We start from the raw sequence: 21,064 nt of genomic DNA on the forward strand, positions 1-21,064 counted from the left end.
CATTACATTGACATTATTTAGACAGCAGCGGCAACCTTGAGCTCCTTCTCGACAACAGAGACATTGTTCTTCTTGTCGATAGTCTCCTCAGCACCGAAGGAATCACGTCCGTCGGCGAAGACAGCCTCAAAGTCGTACTCTGACCAGCGGATCTCGGGAGCGAGACCAGCGAACTTCCAGACGCCGTCGACCTTCTTGTACCAATGCTTGTTGTAGCTGTGAGCGTGGCCCTTGACGGCAACGTCCTTGCGGGAGGCGTCGGTATACTTCTGGTGGGGCACGCGGAGCTGGTGGTGTCCGATGACCTCGGTCTCGGAAACCTTCTCCCAGCGGGTGCCGCCGATGAAGTGCTGTGTCTTGAGAAGGGGGTTGCCGAGGACGGACTTGTCCGAGATCATGGCGATGAACTCCTCCGCGGGCATGGCCTCCCAGATCTTGTCGAGGAAGGAGCGGTAGTCAATCTGCATTAGATCAGTACAAATGTACAATTCCGGAGGCAGTGAAGAGCATCATCGTGGGACGGATAACTTACGCGAAGCTCAGGGGCAATGCATTTCCTGAGACGATCCCAGTCCTTGGAGTCGTAGCTGTCGGCCCACTCGAAGATGCAGCCAGAGAGGCCGAGATAGTCTGAGCGACTCAGTCAGTCGTTATCCAGCCATTGTGCATAGTTTCCATGACTTACCCTCAAAGGAGATGTTTCCAGCAGGGCTCGCCATTGTGTTTGAAAGGTTGATGTAGAAGTAAGTACAGGGAATTAGCTGGGATATCGAGCGAAAGATGAAAAGGCAAATTAAGTGCACCTTAGAGAAGGATATCGATGAAGTTTATAGTTTACCGAAAGAAGAACAGACTGGACGCAATGAACAGTCCGATGTCAAGCGATCAAGGCCTACCTCATGTTCGTTCCTAGCAACCGGACTGCCGTCAGACGCCTGGGCCCCAGGTACGGAGGCCCGGACGTCGAACTAGCGGCCCCCGCACCCTTTCGTGCGTGTCCGAGACCCCTATTTTTGGCGCCTTTTCACCGGACTCAGGTGGGGAGATGCCGGTCGTGAGACCACATCACCTTCAGGCTCCGCGGCTGCGACAAAGACGTGAGGCGATCTGCCGCAATACGTTAGCCATGGGATGACCACTACGTAGTTGGTCATAGCCTATTCAATTCAATATCGAAACTGCTAGTCTGGTTATGGCTGAAGGGTTGGAAATGAAACAGCCGCTTAGTGTTTTTGTGTGGGGAATCCGCTCGTGAAATCGGAGAACGGCCTTCTTCAAGGCCGAGCGGATTTCGGGCGGGACAGCAGCGTTGCGTTAAAGTCGGGAAAGCGAATTAGGAGCCGGGCCCTCGTATATCCCGACCCGTGTTCATGAACTGTGACTTCTTGCCTGGACAGTACTCAGGCATAGACATTCCAGCCTTTGTTGCATTATCACAAGGCCATCGAGTGCCGTATACCTAAAAGCAAGGTAATGTCAAATGAACGTCCACATCCGGTTACGAAGACTGTCGGCCAAGTACAAATCAACTGGAAAAGATTGGATTAATCCCGCTTTGTGTATGCACGCGTCTTCATAAGCGTCTCAAATAGACGTACTGTTACTAGAGTAGATCGGAACGTTATATTTTGACTGTGTCTGGCACCCAGTGGAATAAGTGTAAAAAAGACTTCCGGTGAATTCATGTCTTTTCATGTCTATTTTAAATATCCACTGAACGGACGAGATTATATAGAGCCTGTACGTTCTTTACCAAATTACTAAGCCCATCAAATCTTGGATAGTGTCAATACACGCCGCAGTAAACGATCTTTTGTCTGTCGTAGTTTTCCCTTCGAATAAAAAGACCAAAAAACATCAGAAGCAGGGAAACCAGGGAAGTGAATTCTAGCATTGCGAATAAGAGTAAAATTTGATGAGATGGCAAGGTGGACATGTTGTAGTGTGGACATTCTACGTACTACTCCTTTAGCTGAGGTATAATCCAATGGACCGCGGACTATCTGAGAGATTTACTCACACGTGCTTCCATGAGATATTGCTCATCACTACCAATCTGTTTCTGATCCTTCTGTTCGAGCGATTACCCTAGCTAAAGTACAAACGAATGTTGCCCTCGAATTCACCTTGCGCCCAGTAGACACTCACCTGGCGTTCTCCCCAAGGCGCACTCTCCTCCCAACCCAATAAACCGTTCTCTAAGATGTCCACGAACAGTGGCTTTTCCCCTGGTATAAGCTTCACAAGGGATTTTACAGACTTCAGCGCTAGCCCAAGGCGATTCGAATTCTTCCGAGATCCCAACATCCAAACTAAATCTAGTCGCAAGGCGAGAGAGCGAGAGACCGCCCATTTTTTGGGTGAAAATCTCATCCAGACGGTTGCGGATGTTGTTGGTGACCCCAAATTTCGTACTACTGTCACTGGTCGTGAAGTTTTATTATACAGTGGACGCCAGTTCGGAGGATAGACTTCCACAAGTGAGTTCCAGGGTAGATAGATAGAAGCCATTTGAATAGTTGAGCATGGCTCCAACTGTGTCAACATATATCCCGGCTTCGGAAATGTTTTGGAATTGTTGGGATCTCGGGTAAGGTTGATGTAAAGACTGACGAGATCCTTGCTGAAAGCGGTCCTGCTGCTACCTTCCTCAATCATGAAAGGTATAGCTTCAGGGGGGCGGAAGATGAGGTTGCCTGAGTAGCAGAGAGGAATAGCTATACAGTGCTTCGTTGAAGCCAAATTCCTATCCGTGCAGTGTATCATGGCGTAGAAGAAAGGTCCCAAGACTGGATCTGTGTGTGAGATGCGTGCCTGGATATAAAGACCTTTGTTCGTTAAGTAATAGTGAGGGCTGTTGCTGATCTCACCAATTGTGACATCCCTGCATTTGAGAAAGTCGGCTGGAGACCTGGCAAACAGTCCGCCCGCAGATGTGAAGTCTTCTCCGTAGCCCCAAGAAAATATTGACTCATCGTCAGTCTTCTTGATGATTTCTTCCTGGAGCCTGAAGAAAGCATTTTCACCTTCTCCGTACAGCAACGGCATATTGACGTCGAACAGGCCCATGAGGGAGTAAGCTTTATCCTCTATCCGGGTAGTTTCTCTCTTCGCTGCCCAACTCATCTTCTCAGCAACGGAGAAATTCTGATGCACAGCTTCGAATTCCGTGGATAGTGCGATAACATTGATACTCGTTATGTCGTGAATCAGATCAACAAAATTGTAGGAATTCTTGACGTCGGTGTCCTCAGCACGTGTCGGAGGTAGTGGGCTGAATGGATTTATCGGGATATTCAAATGTTCAGGACCTTCTCCATCGAGCTTTTCGATCTGATTAACAAATTTCCAAGCGTGGTCGTAAAAGCACACCTTGGGGGCCCAACAATTCCTGCAGCGTCCAACCGCGAGTGAACCAGCGGCTTTGGGAGAATGATGCTTTGTTCCTGCGCCATCCGTAATGGTTTGAGACCTCGCAATCTTCAAGGAAAACGTAGCATGCTACTGCCCGCTTGTACCATTGAAACATAGAATTGATGGCCTCGGATAGCTCAGCACTGCTGCTTTTGTCTATGCAGCAAGTGTCTATCCAAACCCAGGAAAGCTCTTCGCCCCGAGCGACACGACAGAGGCCATCGATTTTCGTGATCCCACCGCAATATCCATCCGTCTGAAGATCTTTGAATGTGAACTCGTTGCGCCCCCAAGTGTGGGACAGGATGCCATATGGAGGTATATCTGTGCCGGAAAACTCTCGCAATTCAAGTGTAGTCGTATGTAATAGCCGCATGATTTGATTTCAATCACGTTGTTATCTAGTAAGCTGACTGAACGACATTGGGAAATCATGACGGGGCGGCTGTAGCCTGTTCGAATTGAGCAATAAACGAGGCGTTAGCAAGCCCTTTTGTCAAGCGAGAATCTGACGTCTCTCATCTCGAGTGCGGGGTAAGTTCAACAAGATGCCGCCTTTTCAGGCGCCGTGGTTCGCCAGAGACCACTGGATGAACTACATATGAGCGTATGTAACCAACAGATTTGCCAAGGCTCTCTGACCTGCTTACATGATGCATACCTCAGCCGAGGGTGCCTAGAAAGTGCAACAGGTATGGCCAATTGCCGGCCTTTCTCATTATCAGTATCATGAAGTCCATTGACGTGTGACATAGATATTCTAGTTTACTGCCTGTTTATATGAGTGATGTGGTCTTCGCATGCTTCATCCTTACACGGAGCACATGTCAGAACATTCTACCACCTCCCAAATCCCATTTTGGATCTTTAATCTGTCACACCTACCATCCGCAAAGTTGGGGATGAAAGCTTCACCGTCAACGCTGAGTAGCCGTATGAAGTTGAGCGACAAAACCGTCCCCCAATGACTGAAGATGGATTCAAAGCCGTTATCAAAGTTGAAGGGAAAGCACAAAACTATGGTGATAGTCATGTTATGTTCAATGGCAGACAATCTGTACAGAACCCATAGCCTATATATGTTATATGTTTGATCAATATGTACAGGTAAAAGTGAAGCCCCTCGTTGCGCAAACACTGTCCTGGGCTTATTCCTTACACGTTATTTTCGATTGACTGTCTGGCCCACTACTGAGCTAGCGAAAGACCCAAGAATACCTAGTTCCTAGTGTCACCTTTGATGCCATAGATATCCAGTAGGTTGAGGTTGGGCGAATGAATCTTATCGCTGCAGCGTGAGAACTGCCGGGCGGTACGGCAGCAGGCCGTAGTCGCCGCTGGAGCTAGGAGACCGTCCCTGGTAGAGGAGTTGAAGATTGCACGGGTCGATAGTCATAGTCTGGTCGGGATCGCTGCGAACCAAGTCGCCGTGGCTGATATCATTGGTCCAAGTAGCACCGCTGTTGGCCTTGCCAGCAAAGGGATTGCTTTCAGTTGCGGCCTGGGCCGTCCACGCTCCGCCGAGACTGGTGGCCGTGAAGGAGCGGAAGTAGCGGCCGTTGACGCCAATAGCCTCGACGATCATGAGGTACTGCTGTTTACCCTTGACGGCGTAGACTTGGACAGCCTCGAAGAGGTTGTTGGTCGTGTCGCTCATGACAACTGTCGAGGCGGTGCCAAAGTTGCCCGGGAAGTTTCCAATGGGCATGCTAGAGCGGTAGATCTTGCCATTGTCGCCCGCGAAGAATAGGTACATGTTCGTGCTGTCGCCAATGAGCGTCTGATCGATGGGGCCGGTGCTGGAGTCGGAGATGGTTCCGGAGAACATGGGCTGCGCCGCGGACCACCCGTTCGCAATGGAGGGATCGCTCGACGTCTTGTAAGAGAACTGAGTCGGACCCCATTGATAGGCGAGGACCCAGATGTTCTTGGGACGGAAGTAGAAGATGGTAGGCGCGACGGCGGACTGGGTCATTGCATTTTGAGACGCAGCACCCATTTGAGACCAATCGGAAAAGAGGCCAAAGTTCATGGAGCCCCAGGTTGAGCCTTGGTCATGAGTCGACGCGTATACGAGGTGCTGACCGTTGTAAGTGACGGTGGTGAAGTCCTTGAGCGAGGCCCATCCGGATTTGGGTGTGGCCAGCGCGCCAGTCGATGTCCAGCGATAGGTAGACGGCAGGTCGCACGTCTGGGCGATGACATCTGTCGCAGACGCGAGGAGCAGTAGAGTGGTCGAAACCACCCCCGCATTGGCTCTGAGCATCATCTTTGTGTTGCGGAGTTTATACAGTTGATGAAAAAAGCTTGAGTCTCTGTAACACGAACTCCTTGACTAGAAACAGTTGGCAGTCGTCCGATCTTTATATACATGAGAAATGTGTGTATTTTGACTTGACAGCGATTGGCTATCTAATTGTTAATTGCAATCCGGTCTCCTCTAGTTGTGGACCGGCAGTTGCTCGCCAATGCGAAAGAGTCCGAGAAAGTCGCACTGGGATACGAATCTAATCAATCTGGCATTCGTGGGTTAACAAAAGTGAAACTGGACTATGCTCTATGTGGACTGCCGTTTGTGCCGCATGGATTACCGATACCAATACTACTTCCCATATTGCCGAAAGTAATTTGAAGAGTATGATCCTGTGCTACAATCCCCCTCCTTTAGACCTAGACATCAACGGATTTTGCGGCTCCGGGGTCAAATTAAGATTGTTCACAAAGGTTTCTGAAAGTTTTGCATTCAGCCGGCGGGTCGTATGTGATGCGCACCAATTGCGGTTTCTCGGTTCTCGGTGCACTTCTTCTATCACTCGCGCAGGGTTCCATCGAAATGCGTTATGATCTTGGTTCCCCCAGACTTCTCCTCTTTTCGGACTGATCGTCATAGCGCCAAAATTTCCCCGACTTGGCGGTTGTGTAACCGCCAATTACCGATTGGTAGTATTGGTAGGCGCAATGGAAGTTGCTAGTCGTCATGGAACACTTCGTTCGCCTCGTGTGAGAACCATAAGTTACGATAAATGAGTCAAGGTTGATGAATTGACGGTTGAGTTAGTGTGATGTTCCAATGCTCCCATGATTACAAAGAGATATTTAATTACCCGAATGAATAGATCTTGGTATGAGGTGTTACTACATGAACTTCATCTAAACTACATCGGTTGAAGTTTGTTGCTAATGTTGATGGCTCTCCACCGGGTGACTTGAGTTCAGCGCGAGTCAGCGGGAGCTAGCTCAGGCCACATCCCAATTCTTACCGCACGCCTTGATCCAAAAGAAAGCGCAAGAGACTTAGAATAAATGCATGATTGAGCTGACCCTGATACTCGCAAGAACCCGAATGTGGCCCACTACTTGGGTGAAGCCCAAAAGGATTTTTGATTTGTGAGCCTGTATTCGGGCATATACGACTTCGATTCGAGTACATTATCTGCCTAGCATGCTAAAAACTTTCACTCCAAAGATATCTCCATAGGTCAGTGATCATTATCGTGAAATAACCCGTCCCTATACATGTCTTTGATCAGCCTTCCTTGACGCCTATTACGAGTATTGCCGTTGCTATCTTATGTCTGATCTATTCTGTCCTGTCTGAGGTCATAGCCAATCTGCAGGTGGCTAAAATATCATCCCACATATCTCCTCAATAACTTGTAACAGCCAGAAAATTCCAATACAACCTGGCGCTATCCCGTTTGACTCTGATTCCTCAGGGTCAATATGATGACCCTCCAATCACGCCATTCAGTCATCTTCCTTCCTCGGGATGTTGAACGGAGAGTCACGCCCAGTGTAGATGAATGCATCATACACGCAAGCACCCGCGATACCACCAACGATAGCAGCAGCCCAAGGGGCCCACAGCCAGTAGTAAGAGTCATGAGTGAAGACATCCGAGCCATAGCCAACGATAGCCAACGCAATACGTGGGCCAGTATCTCTGGCACCATTCATGGCGTACCCAGTGTTGATGCCCAAGGCGGAGCCGATGGCCAGCAAAGCCAAGAACATAGCAAAGGGTTGTGTGCCCTTTGGCGGCGATAGGTTGTTCTTATCAGCCAGAGCAAACACGATAGCCACCAGCGCGGCCGAGGCAAGGAACTCGGTGTAAAAGGCGCCGGCATAAGGAAGTCCAGACTTGGGGAAGGTGAAGAAGAGACCGGCAGTGGCATGTTCCCCGATCAAAGTGCGGGCAGCGCCGCCTTCGTACTCTGCAATGCTGGTGGAGTAGTTCAGATAGACGGCAAGACTGGCGAAGGTAGCACCCAAGACCTGCGCAGCCAAGAAGCCGGGCACTTTGCGCCAGGGGAAGCCGCGGAAAAGGGCGAGGACAACTGTCACGGTTGGGTTGCAGTGTCCACCTGATACACCACCGGACATCCAAACGGCCATAGCCACGCCGGCGGCCCAGGCCAGGCGGCACTGCAAAAAGTCACCAGCATTTTCGCGGATGTCGGCCGACTGGTAATTCAGACGCGTCTCGCATTCCACACCTGCTCCAAAGAGCAAGATCATGAAGGTACCCCAGAACTCACTGTGCATGTGTGCGGTCAGCATCGGATTGATTCTGAGAGCTCCATTGCCGTGAGGCATCCCGGTGGGGGAGGCTCCGGTGGGGAGCCATGTCCGCGATTGAAGTGATGTAAAGATGGATGCAGCCGAAATTCAGGTACTCACGCAAATTCCTCCCGCCAGTAATGACGGATTTGTGCCCATGTGTTTGGTGGCCTGTCACTGAGCGCCCATTGCGGCTTGTGTAGGCGCGTCTCCTGGTGGGCGGCGACTGGCGCGGCCGGCAGCACTGGCTCGACGTCTTCGTGATGTGGGTGAACCTCCTGTAGGGAGGCACGTCGCATGGATAGGGGCGACACGAGTCGCTGGCCATTGAACGATGGCAGTTGGAATGTGCCGGTGCGTCGTCGATGCCTCGAGAGGAGCGGCTGGCTTTCGCCTGGATCGTGAATCGATGACGCGGGAGACATATCCTCGTGAGTCTGTTTTATGGCAAGCTAGTTGGATCTGATGTCAAAATATATGGGCGGGTTTGTCACCTGAAAGAGGGGAAGTGTAGGGACAATATTTGTCTCTCAAGATGACGATGCCTTCATACGAGGTGTGTTGTTTTTGTTTGCCTCTCATCGATCCACAAAAACCGGACGGCAGCACGGTTGCTTCTGCATCCCGTATCAAGTTGATCTACATGTTGCATTGCGTACCCGCTCATTAGTCCGTATAGTTGCCGAGGCCAAGCTCCGATTTGGTGGTTCAAAGAGCTGCAATACAAGAACTCCGTATTTATCTGTGGATTTAGACACTATTATGGAGAATGCTGATAAGTTATCGCGCAAGCAAGACCAGTCGATGCGTGATTTTTCTGGGTCTCGAAACTTACGAATTTGAACTTTCCCTGTTTTTTTCCAAGGTTGTTGGACTACTTGGCGTGTTAGCTCACCGACATCTCTGATGTCAACAACATTGGAAGAAATTCGTGATCTCTGGAATACAACTGGGAGAATATCAAAGAGCTCCTCGTACCCTGCAGTTTTTGTCTTGTTTTTGTCTTGAGTCTCGCTCATTAGATGCGCGGATGTTGACAATCGTTCTATTTTACAGGTGTTACAATTGTACGCTAAGTTGGCTCTTTCCAATGCCACTCAGAAATGCGACAAGAGAGAGAGCTTGTGAAACCAGCCTGCAAGCAAATCGGTCTATCAGCATGCTATGATTCTTCCATCACTTCTGTCTGAAGCGCACACTTTGCGCTTGTGGCCGTTTGACTGTTCCCTTCGATGGGTTGGCTGGCACAAATTCCTGGATGTTTGATGCTGACTCGTTGAGTTTAGCCTGTGCCATTCCGAGCTGTTTATTCTCAAGATCAAAGACCGTGTACACAGCCGAAAGCATAGGCGCACCAAAAGATGCTACGTTACTGTCAATGGGTTCTAACGGAAGTGTGCACAGGGAACTGCCACTCTTGTCGGTGACGGGTGCTCCGTTCTTCATGAGGGGGATGAAGATCATCGACAGAGGGACCTCGACCTTGGCTGTCTGGAACTCGAAGTTGAACTTGGCACCCGAATCGCCGCTGCTGCACTTCAATGCCTTCGTTCCATCCTGTAGTGTTTGGATATTGATAGCCGGTCCGATTAGATCCAATATCTTTGGTGGGAAGGATAAGGATGGGTTGCCAGTATCAACGAGGACGGGTGGGAAGCTGTTTCCCCCAATTGCAGTTGGTTTGGCATTCTTGTCTGCCGAGAAGGAGAAGGAAGTCCAAGGCACGATGAAGTCATTCGATTTGAATAGCTTCTGTCCAACGAGAGGGATCATCTGCATTTGTCCTGTGAACTTGGCAGTGTCCATCCCGCCAAACACGACGCTTCCAGTGGGCGACCCTAAGCGATGTCAGCAAATTTCAAGCGTACTTGAAGAACCCAAATATGGAAACTAACTGAAATCATTCAAGTATACACTGTAAGCCAGCGACTTGGTGAGCCCTTGGACTTTGAGATTTTCTGGAAAGTTCGTGTACGGCTTAGCATTATTGGCGAGAACGGACGCCTCTGAGCTCGAGGGGCCGACGCCCAGGATGGCAATCAGGGGTGATGTCAGCTTGCCAGTCTGACCCAATCCCATAGTGTTATTTGAGATCGATGTGTTGCCGACCGTGACTGATTCTGACATGAAGGTTCCTTGGATTTCAACACCATTCGCGTACGTAGCCTCAAACGGAGAGCGATTGGCATTAAAGGTAGTTGATTTGGCGTTGTCAAATGCACCTGAGACGCTAGAGTTCCTGCCGTTGCTGGCGGTGCATGTTGCCAAGCGGTCTTTGCATAGGCGGCTGTTGAGCTGAGGAACCCAGAGATCACTGCTTCCTGTGTCGAAGATCGCCAAAACTTGTTGCGGTGGAGATCCAACCGAGATTTGCATCGATGCAACGAAGTTGCTGTTAGGGGCGGCCATGCGGGTGAAGGGGATCTCAACAGTCTTTAGACATTGAATAGACTGGATTAGGCATATGCTCGTGACCAGCAACGGCTTCATTGCAACCGTGAAAGACGACCACATCGTGCTCTGTGGTTGCGGACACGAAGTACACGCGAATTAAAGGATAAGTATTCAAGTGAAGAGTTGCGCGGCAACTGATTAGTTCGTGTTGAATGTTGTGCTTATTCAATCATATCGGCGGGGAGTTTGATCATATTATAAATGCGTGCGAGATTCCCATTATGTCGAGTTTCTATCTCTTGGATTCTCTCCATCCGTCAATGGTCCTATGACTCTCTTTCCGGTCAAGTTTCGGGTTTACCTACCTAGGGGTAAAGTCATGAATCGTCGTGACACACTGGTCTGTTTTGTATGAGCGAGAATTTTCCGCGGCTTCAGGATAAATCTTTCGTGACGGCCCAGCTCGCGTTCCGCTCACTGGCTCAAGCGCCGAGCTTGGGCGCCATTCACCGACATTCAACTTGGGAAGATAAGTGCGTAGCAATAGGTAACCCCATCGACCTTTCGATTTTTACCTAACTTGACTTCCTTCGGACGAATTAGAGTTTTATTCGAGCTGGTTCTTGAGTTAGACAGTGTTTCCTGCTATTCCACAAGATCACTGTTTGCCCTGGTCTTACTTCAGGCAGATGGCTGATTTCCCATGAAAGTGGATAAATCAAGACGCTTAGTGCAGATCTGAGTTGGCACTTGGGAGTTTGTCCGGCGAATGGCCACTTGAGTTGTGTTGCCAGTGCCGCAGGTGAGGTTACTTCTGGCTCCTGGATTCCACTACACAGTAGTGAAAGTGAGCACAAAGGCTAAGTAGGTCAACAACTGTAGTTGACTCCTGATGTAAGCATATGTGCATCTTTCTCTCTCCAACGATATCTGAAGTCATGAACGCATCGGATTCAGTCATATTGCGCACCCCTGGTTTCTTGATCGCACCTATGACGGTTTCTATCGAGTTATCTCATTTTTCGTGCCAGAACCATAAAGACGAAGCCCTATGTGGCCGCTGCATCGGCTCATTGGGAGGCTCTTGCTGATTTAATTCTACCTCCACTAACGGTTGTTCCTTTTCATTTTCTTCTACAGTCTCTGCCCCCACTTGCGGTTGTTCTCTTTGAGTTTCCCTTAACGTCTCGTCGTTCGGTTCGCCAGGGAATGGGGGGAAACGAAACATACTTTTGTGCGGAATTGTTATCTGAATCCTGTTGTGGTATTGTTTCTTGGCTTCTCCTTCGGCACCATACTCATAGCTTGTAATTGCAGCGCACTTTCGACGGTCTTTGGCGCTTCTGATTCAGCTGAACCTTTCTCATACCCGGAGTCATCCATGGTCTCGGTTTTTCTTGTGGCAAAACTTCCGACGACAGAAAATGCAGCTTAAAACGACAGGCATAGAGTGAATACTTGATGTAGCTCTTCTTAGCCTAATGCCATGATGTTCTGAGAACCTTTCTTCTTTATGACGACCACTGCTATAATTTTCCTCCCGATGTTGAAAATACTAGACACAACTGTCTATCTTCGCTGGTGAAGGCAAGGCTGGGTTCTAACAATGATCTTTCGCTTCCTCATCCAACTTGAAATGTACTTCATGAAGGCAAATTGTGCTTTTACGGTTCTCACCAGACTCAACAGGAATTGTGGAGACTGATTGGGATTCAATCCCTCGGAACTAGTCCAACATTTTGTCGCTCAGAATGTGAGCAATTTGTCTACCATAATGCCGGGAATACAGTGAAACAGCGATAATTGGATCACCCTCTCTTGTCCGAGCCGAACGAACAGAGAATCTGGAAAGTATCAGCAGGGTGCTGCACAGCCTCTGGAGCAGCCCCCAAATCGTCAAGGGTCTGCGTTACAGGGATGATAATCTCGCTATGCGTATTGCCGCGGGCGATTTTGGCCCACTGTCGGCCACGATCTCCGGCGGAATAAGGCTTGTTGCACCTTAAGTTAATTAAGCTGTTGCCTGTGTTTTTGGTCCGTGGGAAACCCCGGGGGTCATCTTTGCTAGCTCGCCGCCGTCGTTCTGTTACACAGACTTTACCCCAAGATTTTCAAATCTTTTGGAAGTGAACAGCGCGGTCGGTCAGAGCCAAGCTATAGCATACCATTCAGTCCAGCACATCATCACGTTCTATGTCGTCTTCCAGGAGCCTGATACCTAAGACAGGCCATTCAGAGACCGTGATATTTATTGTTAGGCCTTTCTGAAAAATGTGCCAACGCCACGCCACAACAGGCTATGAAAGGGACGAGGGTTTGGAAGCCCGTCAGCATGCCAAGGGCGCTAACGATCCTTCGCGAGCGATTTTGCCCAATGCCAGGGCATTTTGGCTCATCGCTTCTGACTTAGCGTCATGGGTCTGCAGGCTTCCAGCATGATTTGGGTTTGATGTTAATTTCGGCAGCATCAGCCTCAACCGAAGCCAACATTGCGGCTGCTCCCTTTCCCAGTTTCATGGAGCCTTTCCTTCGAACATGGCGGGGAGTTTGATGGCTGAGACTTGACTTTCTCCTCATCGTTCCTCACTTTTTCGTTAGTTTTGGCGTTTTCGTCGCGTCGTTCGTTTCGCGGCTGTTTTATTCACTCTTTCATTTCACGAAACGATGATGCTCAAGCCGTCGGTGAAGGGAGCTTTTCTGGGATGTGTGATGCAGCTGCCCAACCTGGCGAATGCGCTGTCGAAACGCGCCTGGGAACTGTCAGATGTACCCTCACCCGAGATCTTCCTCCGTCGAGCAGAAGCAAGAGGTAGTAGATATCAACATTTGAACAATCGAACTCAACTGATTTAAGCCATTTAGTCGTTGTTCTTGGCGACTACGCCTACATCGATGGCGGCGAGATCTCTCAGCTCGACGCGCGAGGTAATCCGATAACGTCGCGAGGCTCCAACGCAGGTCAGTTACTTCAACGACGAAGCGATCAATCCCGACACCTTCTCACGCGGTGTGAATCCTAGTCAACTCCACATTATCGATCGATTTGACGACGTCATGGTCCGCAACCAGCGTCAGGATCAGGGAGATTCCGAAGACGCCGAAGACTATGGACCAACAGGCGATGTGGAAAAACGACGCGAAGAGTACATTCTGGATTTGGGGCGGACATAGCCCATTCGGTGCTCCATTAGACGAGCCCACGTCCTGGAAGTTTGAAGCAGACGGCAAAGGAGGTGGGACATGGTCAAAAGAGACGCCAGCGAACCCAACACTTTTCCAAGAATTGCGACGAAATGAGGGGGGCGCATTCGCTAGTACCCCCGACGCCGGGTTCTGGTTTGGGGGACAATCGTCAGGCTGGACGACATCTAACCCTTACTCGCAGCCACTCCCGGGCATCTTGTCCTACAACATGACCACGAGGTCTTGGGCAAATGAAACAAATGATGCCTTCTCCAAGTATGGCACTTTGACGGGAGGCTCAGCCGTCTACATCCCGACTTTTGGTTCGAATGGTCTCATCACCATAATGGGCGGCGCAACATGGGGTCTCGAACCTGATCAGGCGAAGCCTCTCGGATGGCAGGACTTCAGCAACTTGACCTTCATGGATCCAGTAACTAGAGATTGGTACTGGCAAAAGACAACCGGAAATGCGCCCACTCCCCGCAGCAATTTCTGCAGCGTTGGAGTCGAAGGCAACAACGGAACCTACGAAATGTGAGCATTTCCATTGATCTCATACGACTTTTCGTTGATACTAATGAAGTTTTAGCTTTGTGTTCGGCGGTACCAATAGTGAGACAGGTTCAACTTATGATGATGTCTTCGTTTTAAGCCTTCCGGGGTTCTTCTGGAACCAAGTCGCTTACGAGTCGAAAAATCCAAGGAGGAATCATTGCTGCGCATTAGTTGGCCGCCGTCAAATGCTGTCAGTTGGAGGAGCGGATGGCAAAACGGGATATACAAGTGCCGACCCCTGGCCGCAAGGACTCGGTCTCTTCGACATGACAGACTGGAAGTGGAAGACGGACTACGACGCAGACGCCAAGAACTACGAAAGTGCGAAGACAGTCAGTGACTGGTATAAGCAAACGTAAGTGAAATGAACCTGGCACTTGAAAGCTGACAGCATGAGCCAAAGTGCTAACATCAATCTAGTGGTATCAGTTCCGTCCAGTGGTCATCCAATGAAGTTCAGGCACTTTTCAGGAAGTCAAATACAAACACGACTGGAGAAACCAATCATGATCCAGCAGAGAACAAAGATACCAAGGGATCTACCCCACTAGCCGCCATTGTTGGAGCTGTAGTTGGAGCCGTCGTCGGTGCCATCATCGGGCTTGCTCTATTCTGCTTCGTCAAACGCCGGAAGCAGAAGCAAGCCGCCGAAGCAGCGACTGCACTTGCTCCATATCCTGACCATGCAAAGGGGGATGGAGCATACCAGGCTTACTATCACCCTGTGGCTCCAGGGGAGTTGCAGTCGGATGTACCACAGACTGAATTGTATGGTGGATCAATACCTAAGCATGAGATGTGGGCAGAAGTACCAAAGCATGAGATGAGTGCCTCTGGAATTTATCACTACACCGTTACTGAACTCGACTCCCACAACACTCTACTGGGACAAGGGGATAGAGATCACTCCAAATTTAGACATGATCTGCAATAGGACACGCAATTTCAATAAACACGAATTTTCAAACACCCGCTACAGTTTAGATGTCAGAAGAACGCAAGTAATCTCGGCGTAGCATCAATGTTGCCTTCAGTGCATTCGTGATCCAATCAAACAGGTTCACAACACTGTTCGGCTGCAGCATTCGGTAACAATGCTCAATTAGTCTCCGCTCGCCAGCATATCTGACCCAAAATGGTATTTTTATGACCTGGGAGAAGTGACGACTCGGCCCGGGTGTCTCCCACCGGCTTCGTACGCCCATTCGAGCGGCAGATGATCGCCACATCACTCAGACTGCAATGTCGCACAAACTCCGCTTAGGAACATCATCCGAACGCATCTGGCGTAAATCTAATGGAACATTGAGATAAGGTACCAAACGGGAATCCTTCCGCAGTGGAGCTAACGCGCACTTCAGTCCACAAGCTCTTGCCCTTTTGGCTTAATCTGTAACATTGAAGTGCACGATGCCGGTCTATCTCACGTCAGCGATGTTGAGTTTCTTGGCTGTGTAGCACAGCACAGCGAGAAGAGCGCAACCAATCCTGAATTTCGTTGAAATGGTTTATCAGAACGATTTTTATATCATTTCTGCAAGTGGTGCACCTACAATCAGTGCCAACACCCCACGACGTCTTGGCGTGCTTCTGAGCTTTTCCAGGGAGAAAGGCAGGTGGGTAACCTAAAGTAAGAGAAGAAGGCCGAAGGATTTCCATTTACTCCTGGGGACTGCCTTATATAAAGCTTAGGCTACCTCGAACGTAGCTCCAGCACTTTTCCCCCATGGCCTGATTAAGCTTCATCATACGGTACCGTATATTCAGCAGTCGGAGATCACCCTTCAAGATGTCATCAACCAAGAAAAAGATCTTGTTCCTCTGTAACAAAGATTATGGTCAGGCTAATGTCATTCTTTCAGCTACCTACGCCTTGATAAAGATCAACCCCGATGTCGAAGTACACATTGGCTCACAAGCAGGCTTTGATTCTCAGCTCCGCCGCTTCGTCGACCAATGCAACAAGATAGAAGGAGCCCCGGCTGGGAACGCCGTCAAGCTACATCCAATCATCGGCCTCTCCCACTTCGAGGCTGTGGATAGACCTGACAATCCGGCGCTGGCTACTTGGCTTACAAAGCCAGGGCTCGTCAATACGTCCCGCAACATGCTCACACTTGCTGGCCTCGCACTTCCGTGGAGCCCAGAGGAATTCTTCGAGACTTATAGAGCTATCGAGGAAGTCTTCGAGGAAGTGAAGCCGGATGTGACTGTGGTGGAGGCGTTCTTCGCGCCAGCTACAACATTTGCCAACCAAGCAAACATCAACTGGATTTGTCTGGCTCCAAATACTATCAAAGAATTTGCGCTGCCAATGCAACCCAAGCTCGCAATGCTGTGGAAGTATCCCATGTGAGTGCAGGTAAAGTAGAGTCGAAGCTATAATTCCTAACTAACATCAGCCAAGTATACAATCAAGCCTACCATTTCCGATCCCACTCCATCTAGTCCCCCTCAACGTTTTCTTCAACCTCGTCGCCGGATACGGACTCTTTGCGGATTCGAGATATAAGCGTGTCTCGGCACATCTCGCCAAACATGCTGGACCCGGCATCGAGATCATCACCTGGAACGAGCTTGGCCTTCTGAAAGCACCACCCAAGGGCCTTCGAATCCTTGTCGCCAATAGTCCCGACATCGATTTCCCCTTTGAGACCATCCCCGAGTCCATCACTCCATGTGGTCCTATCACCCGCGCTGCCCCCAAGATTGAAATCGAAGATCCTGAACTTGCTGAGTGGCTGAGTCGAGGGCCAACAGTCTTCATCAGTCTCGGCACGCACCATTTCTATGATCTTCCGAAGGCGACTGAATTTGCGCATGCGATTCTAAATCTTCTTGATCGAGCAGAAGAACACAAGGGTGGTTCTGATGATGAAGCTAGACTCCAAGTCCTTTGGAAGATGCCGCGCAAGTTGGACGAGAATGAGAACGCAACCGAAGACTCTGGGCCATGGCTCGATGTCAAGGCAATTATGAATCCCTTCATCAAACAGGATAGAGTCAAGATCACGGACTGGTTTACTGCCGAACCAAAGTCTATCCTAGAGTCTGGTCATCTCGTGTGCTGTGTCAGTCATGGCGGCTCCAACTCATTCCATGAGGCTTTGTGGTAAGCACCTTCTCAATCAACTCAAGAGCTCTCGCTGACTTCCAACCTAGTACTGGTATACCACAAGTTGTTCTGCCAGGTTGGGGAGACTGCTATGACTTCGCTATTCGGTCAGAGATCTTGGGCATTGGGAAGTGGGCCAACAGGAAGGCCAAGCCTTACTGGGAGAGAGAAGAACTTTCCGAAAAGCTGATTGAAGTCGTGCTTGGCCCCCAGGCGCAAGCGATGCAGGAACAAGCTCTAGCACTAGCCAAGCGGCATCCGGAAGGCGCTGGTCGAGAGAAGGCTGCAAGAGAGATTCTGGATCTGCTGGAGAAAATTGAGGAGAAGGTCTGATGGTTTGGTTCCTTCGAGATCACAGTCTTGTTATTAATGTCGATTGGATGCGCAAGAAGTGCAAGATTACATCAAATCCACCTTTTTGAGTTTCAAAGCCAAAGCCTCAACCCAGTGTACTTTCCAACGATGTCCAATGGTCACTCATCCTCCACAGTAGCCGCGAACCTTCTATCTCCCTTCCACCACGGACGCTCTTCTGTTTGTGGCGACTCAGCACTTTTCGCTTCCTCGAAAGGGAAAGAGGTATCAGTCGATGTGAATGATTTCTCTTTGCCTTCTCCATTCAAGTCCTTTGACTTCAACCTTTCGGAATCCAGGTATTGTGTATCTGCTCCAGTCGCCCTCAGGCAATCCACGATCACGCCATGTCCAGCCTGAAGCGCAAGATGCTGCGCAGTGTACCCTTGTCGATCCTGCGCGTCAACGTCTGCCCCATTCCTGATGAGCATCTCTACCATGAGAATACTTCCTGTCCATGCTGCATGGTGTAAAGCCGTCCATTGCTTGTTGGTGTTGAGGATCTGTAAGTTTGCACCTTTCTTGACTAGCAACTCGGCAACACTAAGATGGTCTTGGAGGATTGAGAGATAAAGTGGTGTCTGACCCTGGCGGGTCTGAGCATCTATATGCGCATCGTGGCGTAGGAGCATTTCGACAATCGCGAGGGACCCCTCTGAGGCCGCGTCATGCAAAGGCGTACGCCATGACAAGTCCTTGGAGTTGACGAGATGCTCCGCTTTCTGGATCAGAATCTGACAGCATCCAAGATGAAGCCCAGTTACGGCATTGTATAATGCGTTGTGGTCATTTGTGTCAACTTGAGTTGGATTCGCTCCGTTTTCGAGTAGCAGCCAGACGGTTGAGGCGGTTCCTCTGGCTGCTGCTAGATGCAGAGGTGTCATTCCGTGTTTGTTCCTGGCGTCGATCTCGGCCTTGTTCTGTAAGAGTATCCAGACTATATTCAGAGAGCTTCTGTCTTGATCGCCGCTGGTATTGTGTGCAGCTAGATGAAGAGGTCGGTTTCCCTTCTTGTCCGGCTTATTGACATCTGCACCACCCTTGATCAGCTGCCATACGGTCATCTCTCGCTTGTACTTCACGGCCCAGCTCAAAGCAGTCAATCCCTCGGAATCCGGATTATTCAAACTGACACCTCTTTTAGCTAAGCGGCTGATGATGTAGTCTTGGCCCTCTTGTGCTGCCCATCTCATCAGCGTCCACTCCTCTGAGCCCGGTGACTCAATTGATGAGCCTCTGTCAATGAGAGTCTTAACGATCGACTTGTACCCCTCTCGTGCTGCCCAGCGTAACGCTGTGTATCCATCCTTGTCAGACGCGCTGATCTTTGCTCCGGCCTCCAGCAGGATACTAACAGTCCTCTGGTATCCATAACGGGCAGCCCATCGCAAACAAGTGTATCCCTCGGAGTCTTGGAGCTCAAGGTCTGCCCTTTTCTCTATTAGAATGTTGATAAAGTGTCTGTGGTCCATGGCCGTCGCCATGTGTAGGACCGTCTTGCCATTGGTGTTTTGGATGTTGAGATCCGCCCCTGCATTGATCAGAAACAACGCGAAATCTTGTTGGTTATGGGCTACTGCCCAGTGTAATGGGGTATCTCCGCTCTTTGTTCTGGCATTAAAGTCAACATTGCTGGCCTTGGACATCGCTCTCCTGACCAGACTCTCAAGCCCAAAGTAAGCTGAGACATGCCCTCCAGAAACTTTTGTCTGGTGCGAGACCCTTGGGTCTGTCATCGTTCTCAGTGCATTGCCTAGCTTAACTTCGTCTGATGCAAAGTCCCAGGCCAACTTGTAATTACTTCCTTTTACTTTGGGCACCTCGGAGAAGTGGTGTCCCCAGTAAGCCGCTGCGTAACGGAAGAGAGGATACATCTTGCAGTGCTTATTGAGCTCTTCCCCAGAGTAGCAAGATTTCTGACTTGAGGCGTGGAAAAGACAGTTTAAACAGGTTTCCAGAAAGGTAGCCTGCTCATCTCTGATTATCTCTTGAGCCAAGAGGAATTCCGCCGCAGTGGCATGAGCCAATCGAACAGTCCTTTCAGATGCAGAGCCACCGGGGACAACGACGATGAGGCCGATGCAGGCTGATAAAAGAACTTCTTCCGTGCACATGTTGGATGATGTAGGCAGGAGATTCTTTCTCGGCTCATTGTCGGTGAACGAAGATGGTGGGGCACTACGAATCGCGACAGCGTGTAGAAGCTCATCGACAGTGAGAGCTCTCTTAGCGTAAACGACCCAGGACAAGGCATGAATAGCCAAAATCCGTTTCGAAACAGAGTTCGTCTTTATGCGGTCCATTGCCTGATGATAGACTTCTTGCGGGCTTGCTGAGAGGTGTGACAATTTGTTGATGAGCTCAACGAGACTCAGAGTTGAAGCCAAGGATTCGATATGAAGATGTGCAAGAAGAAACCTATGTCAAATGTGAGTAATGCTCAGTACCTTCTATTCTTGAATGACTTCAGTGACTTACATTCCTTGAGACTTTTTCATAATTGCTGTAATGATCTTGTCTTTGAAGCACGGATCCGCTATGCGGCCGTTCTCTACGACCTTTTGGAAATCATAGTGGTTTTCGATGAACTTTTCGAAGTAAGCTTTGACATCAGCTTCATCTGCCTTGACTTCACATTTATGATCTGGGCTTATCATTCGATGGAAATGGGATCCCGGCCTCGACGTGAAGACCATCCTGAAGTTCTTCGGCAAGTCCTGGCATCTCCTTAGGAAGATCGCAAGAGTGTTTTCAACGGGGCTGTCGAGACATTCGTCAAGAGCATCTACCACGAAATAAATAGTGGAAAACAATTCCGCTTGCGATGCAATCATTTTGAAGTAGTCCTCCTCAGTTGGGACTTGTCGAGTCCTTTTCCAGGTATTAACGACGCGCTGAGTTTCGGGGGAAAGAACCTCCTGATTTTGTAAGAGTTGCAATAGTACTGTGGATAGAATGTCGGTAATCCCGTGTTCGGAGTGCTTTGTGTAGTCAAAGTAAAAGTAGACACAGACTTCCTTGGTGCGATGTCCTATCACTCGATTGGAGATATGATCGATGATGATAGATCTGCGAAGCTTTGATCAGTACAGGCTCTTGAGATCGAAGAAGGACTGTGTCACGATCAAAATTCTGATGCTTACGCAAGAACTGTTTTCCCAGATCCAGCTAAAAGCGCCCTTTCGTTAGGTCATCAATTTCATTTTGCAACGAAGACATCATCTTACGGATTCCATAGCACCAAAATTTCCGAATCTCTCCAGCACACCATTTTTCAAATGCCGGCAGTTGAGTGATTGCATGTCCTGCACCGGGAGTCTTGAGAGCGATTTGGAATGTTTCGGTTTGCATCTTTGCAACATCCAGCGGCCGTGACACTAGCCTCAGCCAGTCCGCGATATGTAGTTCTGGACGGTCCGCTTTCTTTGGTGAGAACAGGAGACACAATCAATTCGGACAGATGGAAACGAACCAGTAGCGCCAGAA

At 49.6% G+C, this 21,064-nt stretch overlaps 10 protein-coding genes across 10 annotated transcripts; 2 read left to right on the forward strand and 8 right to left on the reverse strand.

The window, feature by feature from the left end:
- Positions 1-17: 17 nt before the first annotated feature.
- Positions 18-719, reverse strand: CPAR01_09490 (scytalone dehydratase; the record flags this gene model as incomplete). Its single annotated transcript, XM_060493755.1, has 3 exons — positions 18-461; positions 533-630; positions 686-719. 3 exons carry the CDS (start codon positions 717-719, stop codon positions 18-20), a joined length of 576 nt encoding a protein of 191 aa, XP_060347885.1.
- A 1,369-nt stretch (positions 720-2,088) lies between these two features.
- CPAR01_09491 (HET domain-containing protein) lies at positions 2,089-3,790 on the reverse strand (the record flags this gene model as incomplete). Its single annotated transcript, XM_060493756.1, has 2 exons — positions 2,089-3,333; positions 3,473-3,790. The coding sequence occupies 2 exons, from the start codon at positions 3,788-3,790 to the stop codon at positions 2,089-2,091; spliced, it is 1,563 nt and encodes a 520-aa protein (XP_060347886.1).
- Positions 3,791-4,696: 906 nt separating this feature from the next.
- On the reverse strand, positions 4,697-5,683 carry CPAR01_09492 (alpha-L-arabinofuranosidase axhA-2; the record flags this gene model as incomplete). Its single annotated transcript, XM_060493757.1, has 1 exon — positions 4,697-5,683. The coding sequence occupies one exon, from the start codon at positions 5,681-5,683 to the stop codon at positions 4,697-4,699; it is 987 nt and encodes a 328-aa protein (XP_060347887.1).
- Positions 5,684-7,161: 1,478 nt separating this feature from the next.
- On the reverse strand, positions 7,162-8,399 carry CPAR01_09493 (MIP family channel protein; the record flags this gene model as incomplete). The annotated part of the gene is made up of 2 exons (XM_060493758.1): positions 7,162-7,951; positions 8,095-8,399. 2 exons carry the CDS (start codon positions 8,397-8,399, stop codon positions 7,162-7,164), a joined length of 1,095 nt encoding a protein of 364 aa, XP_060347888.1.
- A 751-nt stretch (positions 8,400-9,150) lies between these two features.
- On the reverse strand, positions 9,151-10,488 carry CPAR01_09494 (uncharacterized protein; the record flags this gene model as incomplete). Its single annotated transcript, XM_060493759.1, has 2 exons — positions 9,151-9,812; positions 9,870-10,488. The coding sequence occupies 2 exons, from the start codon at positions 10,486-10,488 to the stop codon at positions 9,151-9,153; spliced, it is 1,281 nt and encodes a 426-aa protein (XP_060347889.1).
- An 895-nt stretch (positions 10,489-11,383) lies between these two features.
- On the reverse strand, positions 11,384-11,596 carry CPAR01_09495 (uncharacterized protein; the record flags this gene model as incomplete). Its single annotated transcript, XM_060493760.1, has 1 exon — positions 11,384-11,596. One exon carries the CDS (start codon positions 11,594-11,596, stop codon positions 11,384-11,386), a length of 213 nt encoding a protein of 70 aa, XP_060347890.1.
- A 17-nt stretch (positions 11,597-11,613) lies between these two features.
- Positions 11,614-11,751, reverse strand: CPAR01_09496 (uncharacterized protein; the record flags this gene model as incomplete). Its single annotated transcript, XM_060493761.1, has 1 exon — positions 11,614-11,751. One exon carries the CDS (start codon positions 11,749-11,751, stop codon positions 11,614-11,616), a length of 138 nt encoding a protein of 45 aa, XP_060347891.1.
- A 1,281-nt stretch (positions 11,752-13,032) lies between these two features.
- Positions 13,033-15,043, forward strand: CPAR01_09497 (kelch repeat protein; the record flags this gene model as incomplete). The annotated part of the gene is made up of 5 exons (XM_060493762.1): positions 13,033-13,177; positions 13,231-13,326; positions 13,389-14,088; positions 14,144-14,464; positions 14,530-15,043. The coding sequence occupies 5 exons, from the start codon at positions 13,033-13,035 to the stop codon at positions 15,041-15,043; spliced, it is 1,776 nt and encodes a 591-aa protein (XP_060347892.1).
- An 855-nt stretch (positions 15,044-15,898) lies between these two features.
- Positions 15,899-17,557, forward strand: CPAR01_09498 (uncharacterized protein; the record flags this gene model as incomplete). Its single annotated transcript, XM_060493763.1, has 3 exons — positions 15,899-16,461; positions 16,517-17,221; positions 17,272-17,557. The coding sequence occupies 3 exons, from the start codon at positions 15,899-15,901 to the stop codon at positions 17,555-17,557; spliced, it is 1,554 nt and encodes a 517-aa protein (XP_060347893.1).
- A 140-nt stretch (positions 17,558-17,697) lies between these two features.
- On the reverse strand, positions 17,698-20,929 carry CPAR01_09499 (uncharacterized protein; the record flags this gene model as incomplete). Its single annotated transcript, XM_060493764.1, has 4 exons — positions 17,698-19,996; positions 20,057-20,647; positions 20,722-20,746; positions 20,806-20,929. The coding sequence occupies 4 exons, from the start codon at positions 20,927-20,929 to the stop codon at positions 17,698-17,700; spliced, it is 3,039 nt and encodes a 1,012-aa protein (XP_060347894.1).
- Between the last annotated feature and the right edge of the window lie 135 nt (positions 20,930-21,064).

This window comes from Colletotrichum paranaense (genome assembly GCF_030867605.1).
Source record: "Colletotrichum paranaense strain IMI 384185 chromosome Unknown Scaffold_7.1, whole genome shotgun sequence".
NCBI lineage: Eukaryota > Fungi > Ascomycota > Sordariomycetes > Glomerellales > Glomerellaceae > Colletotrichum > Colletotrichum paranaense.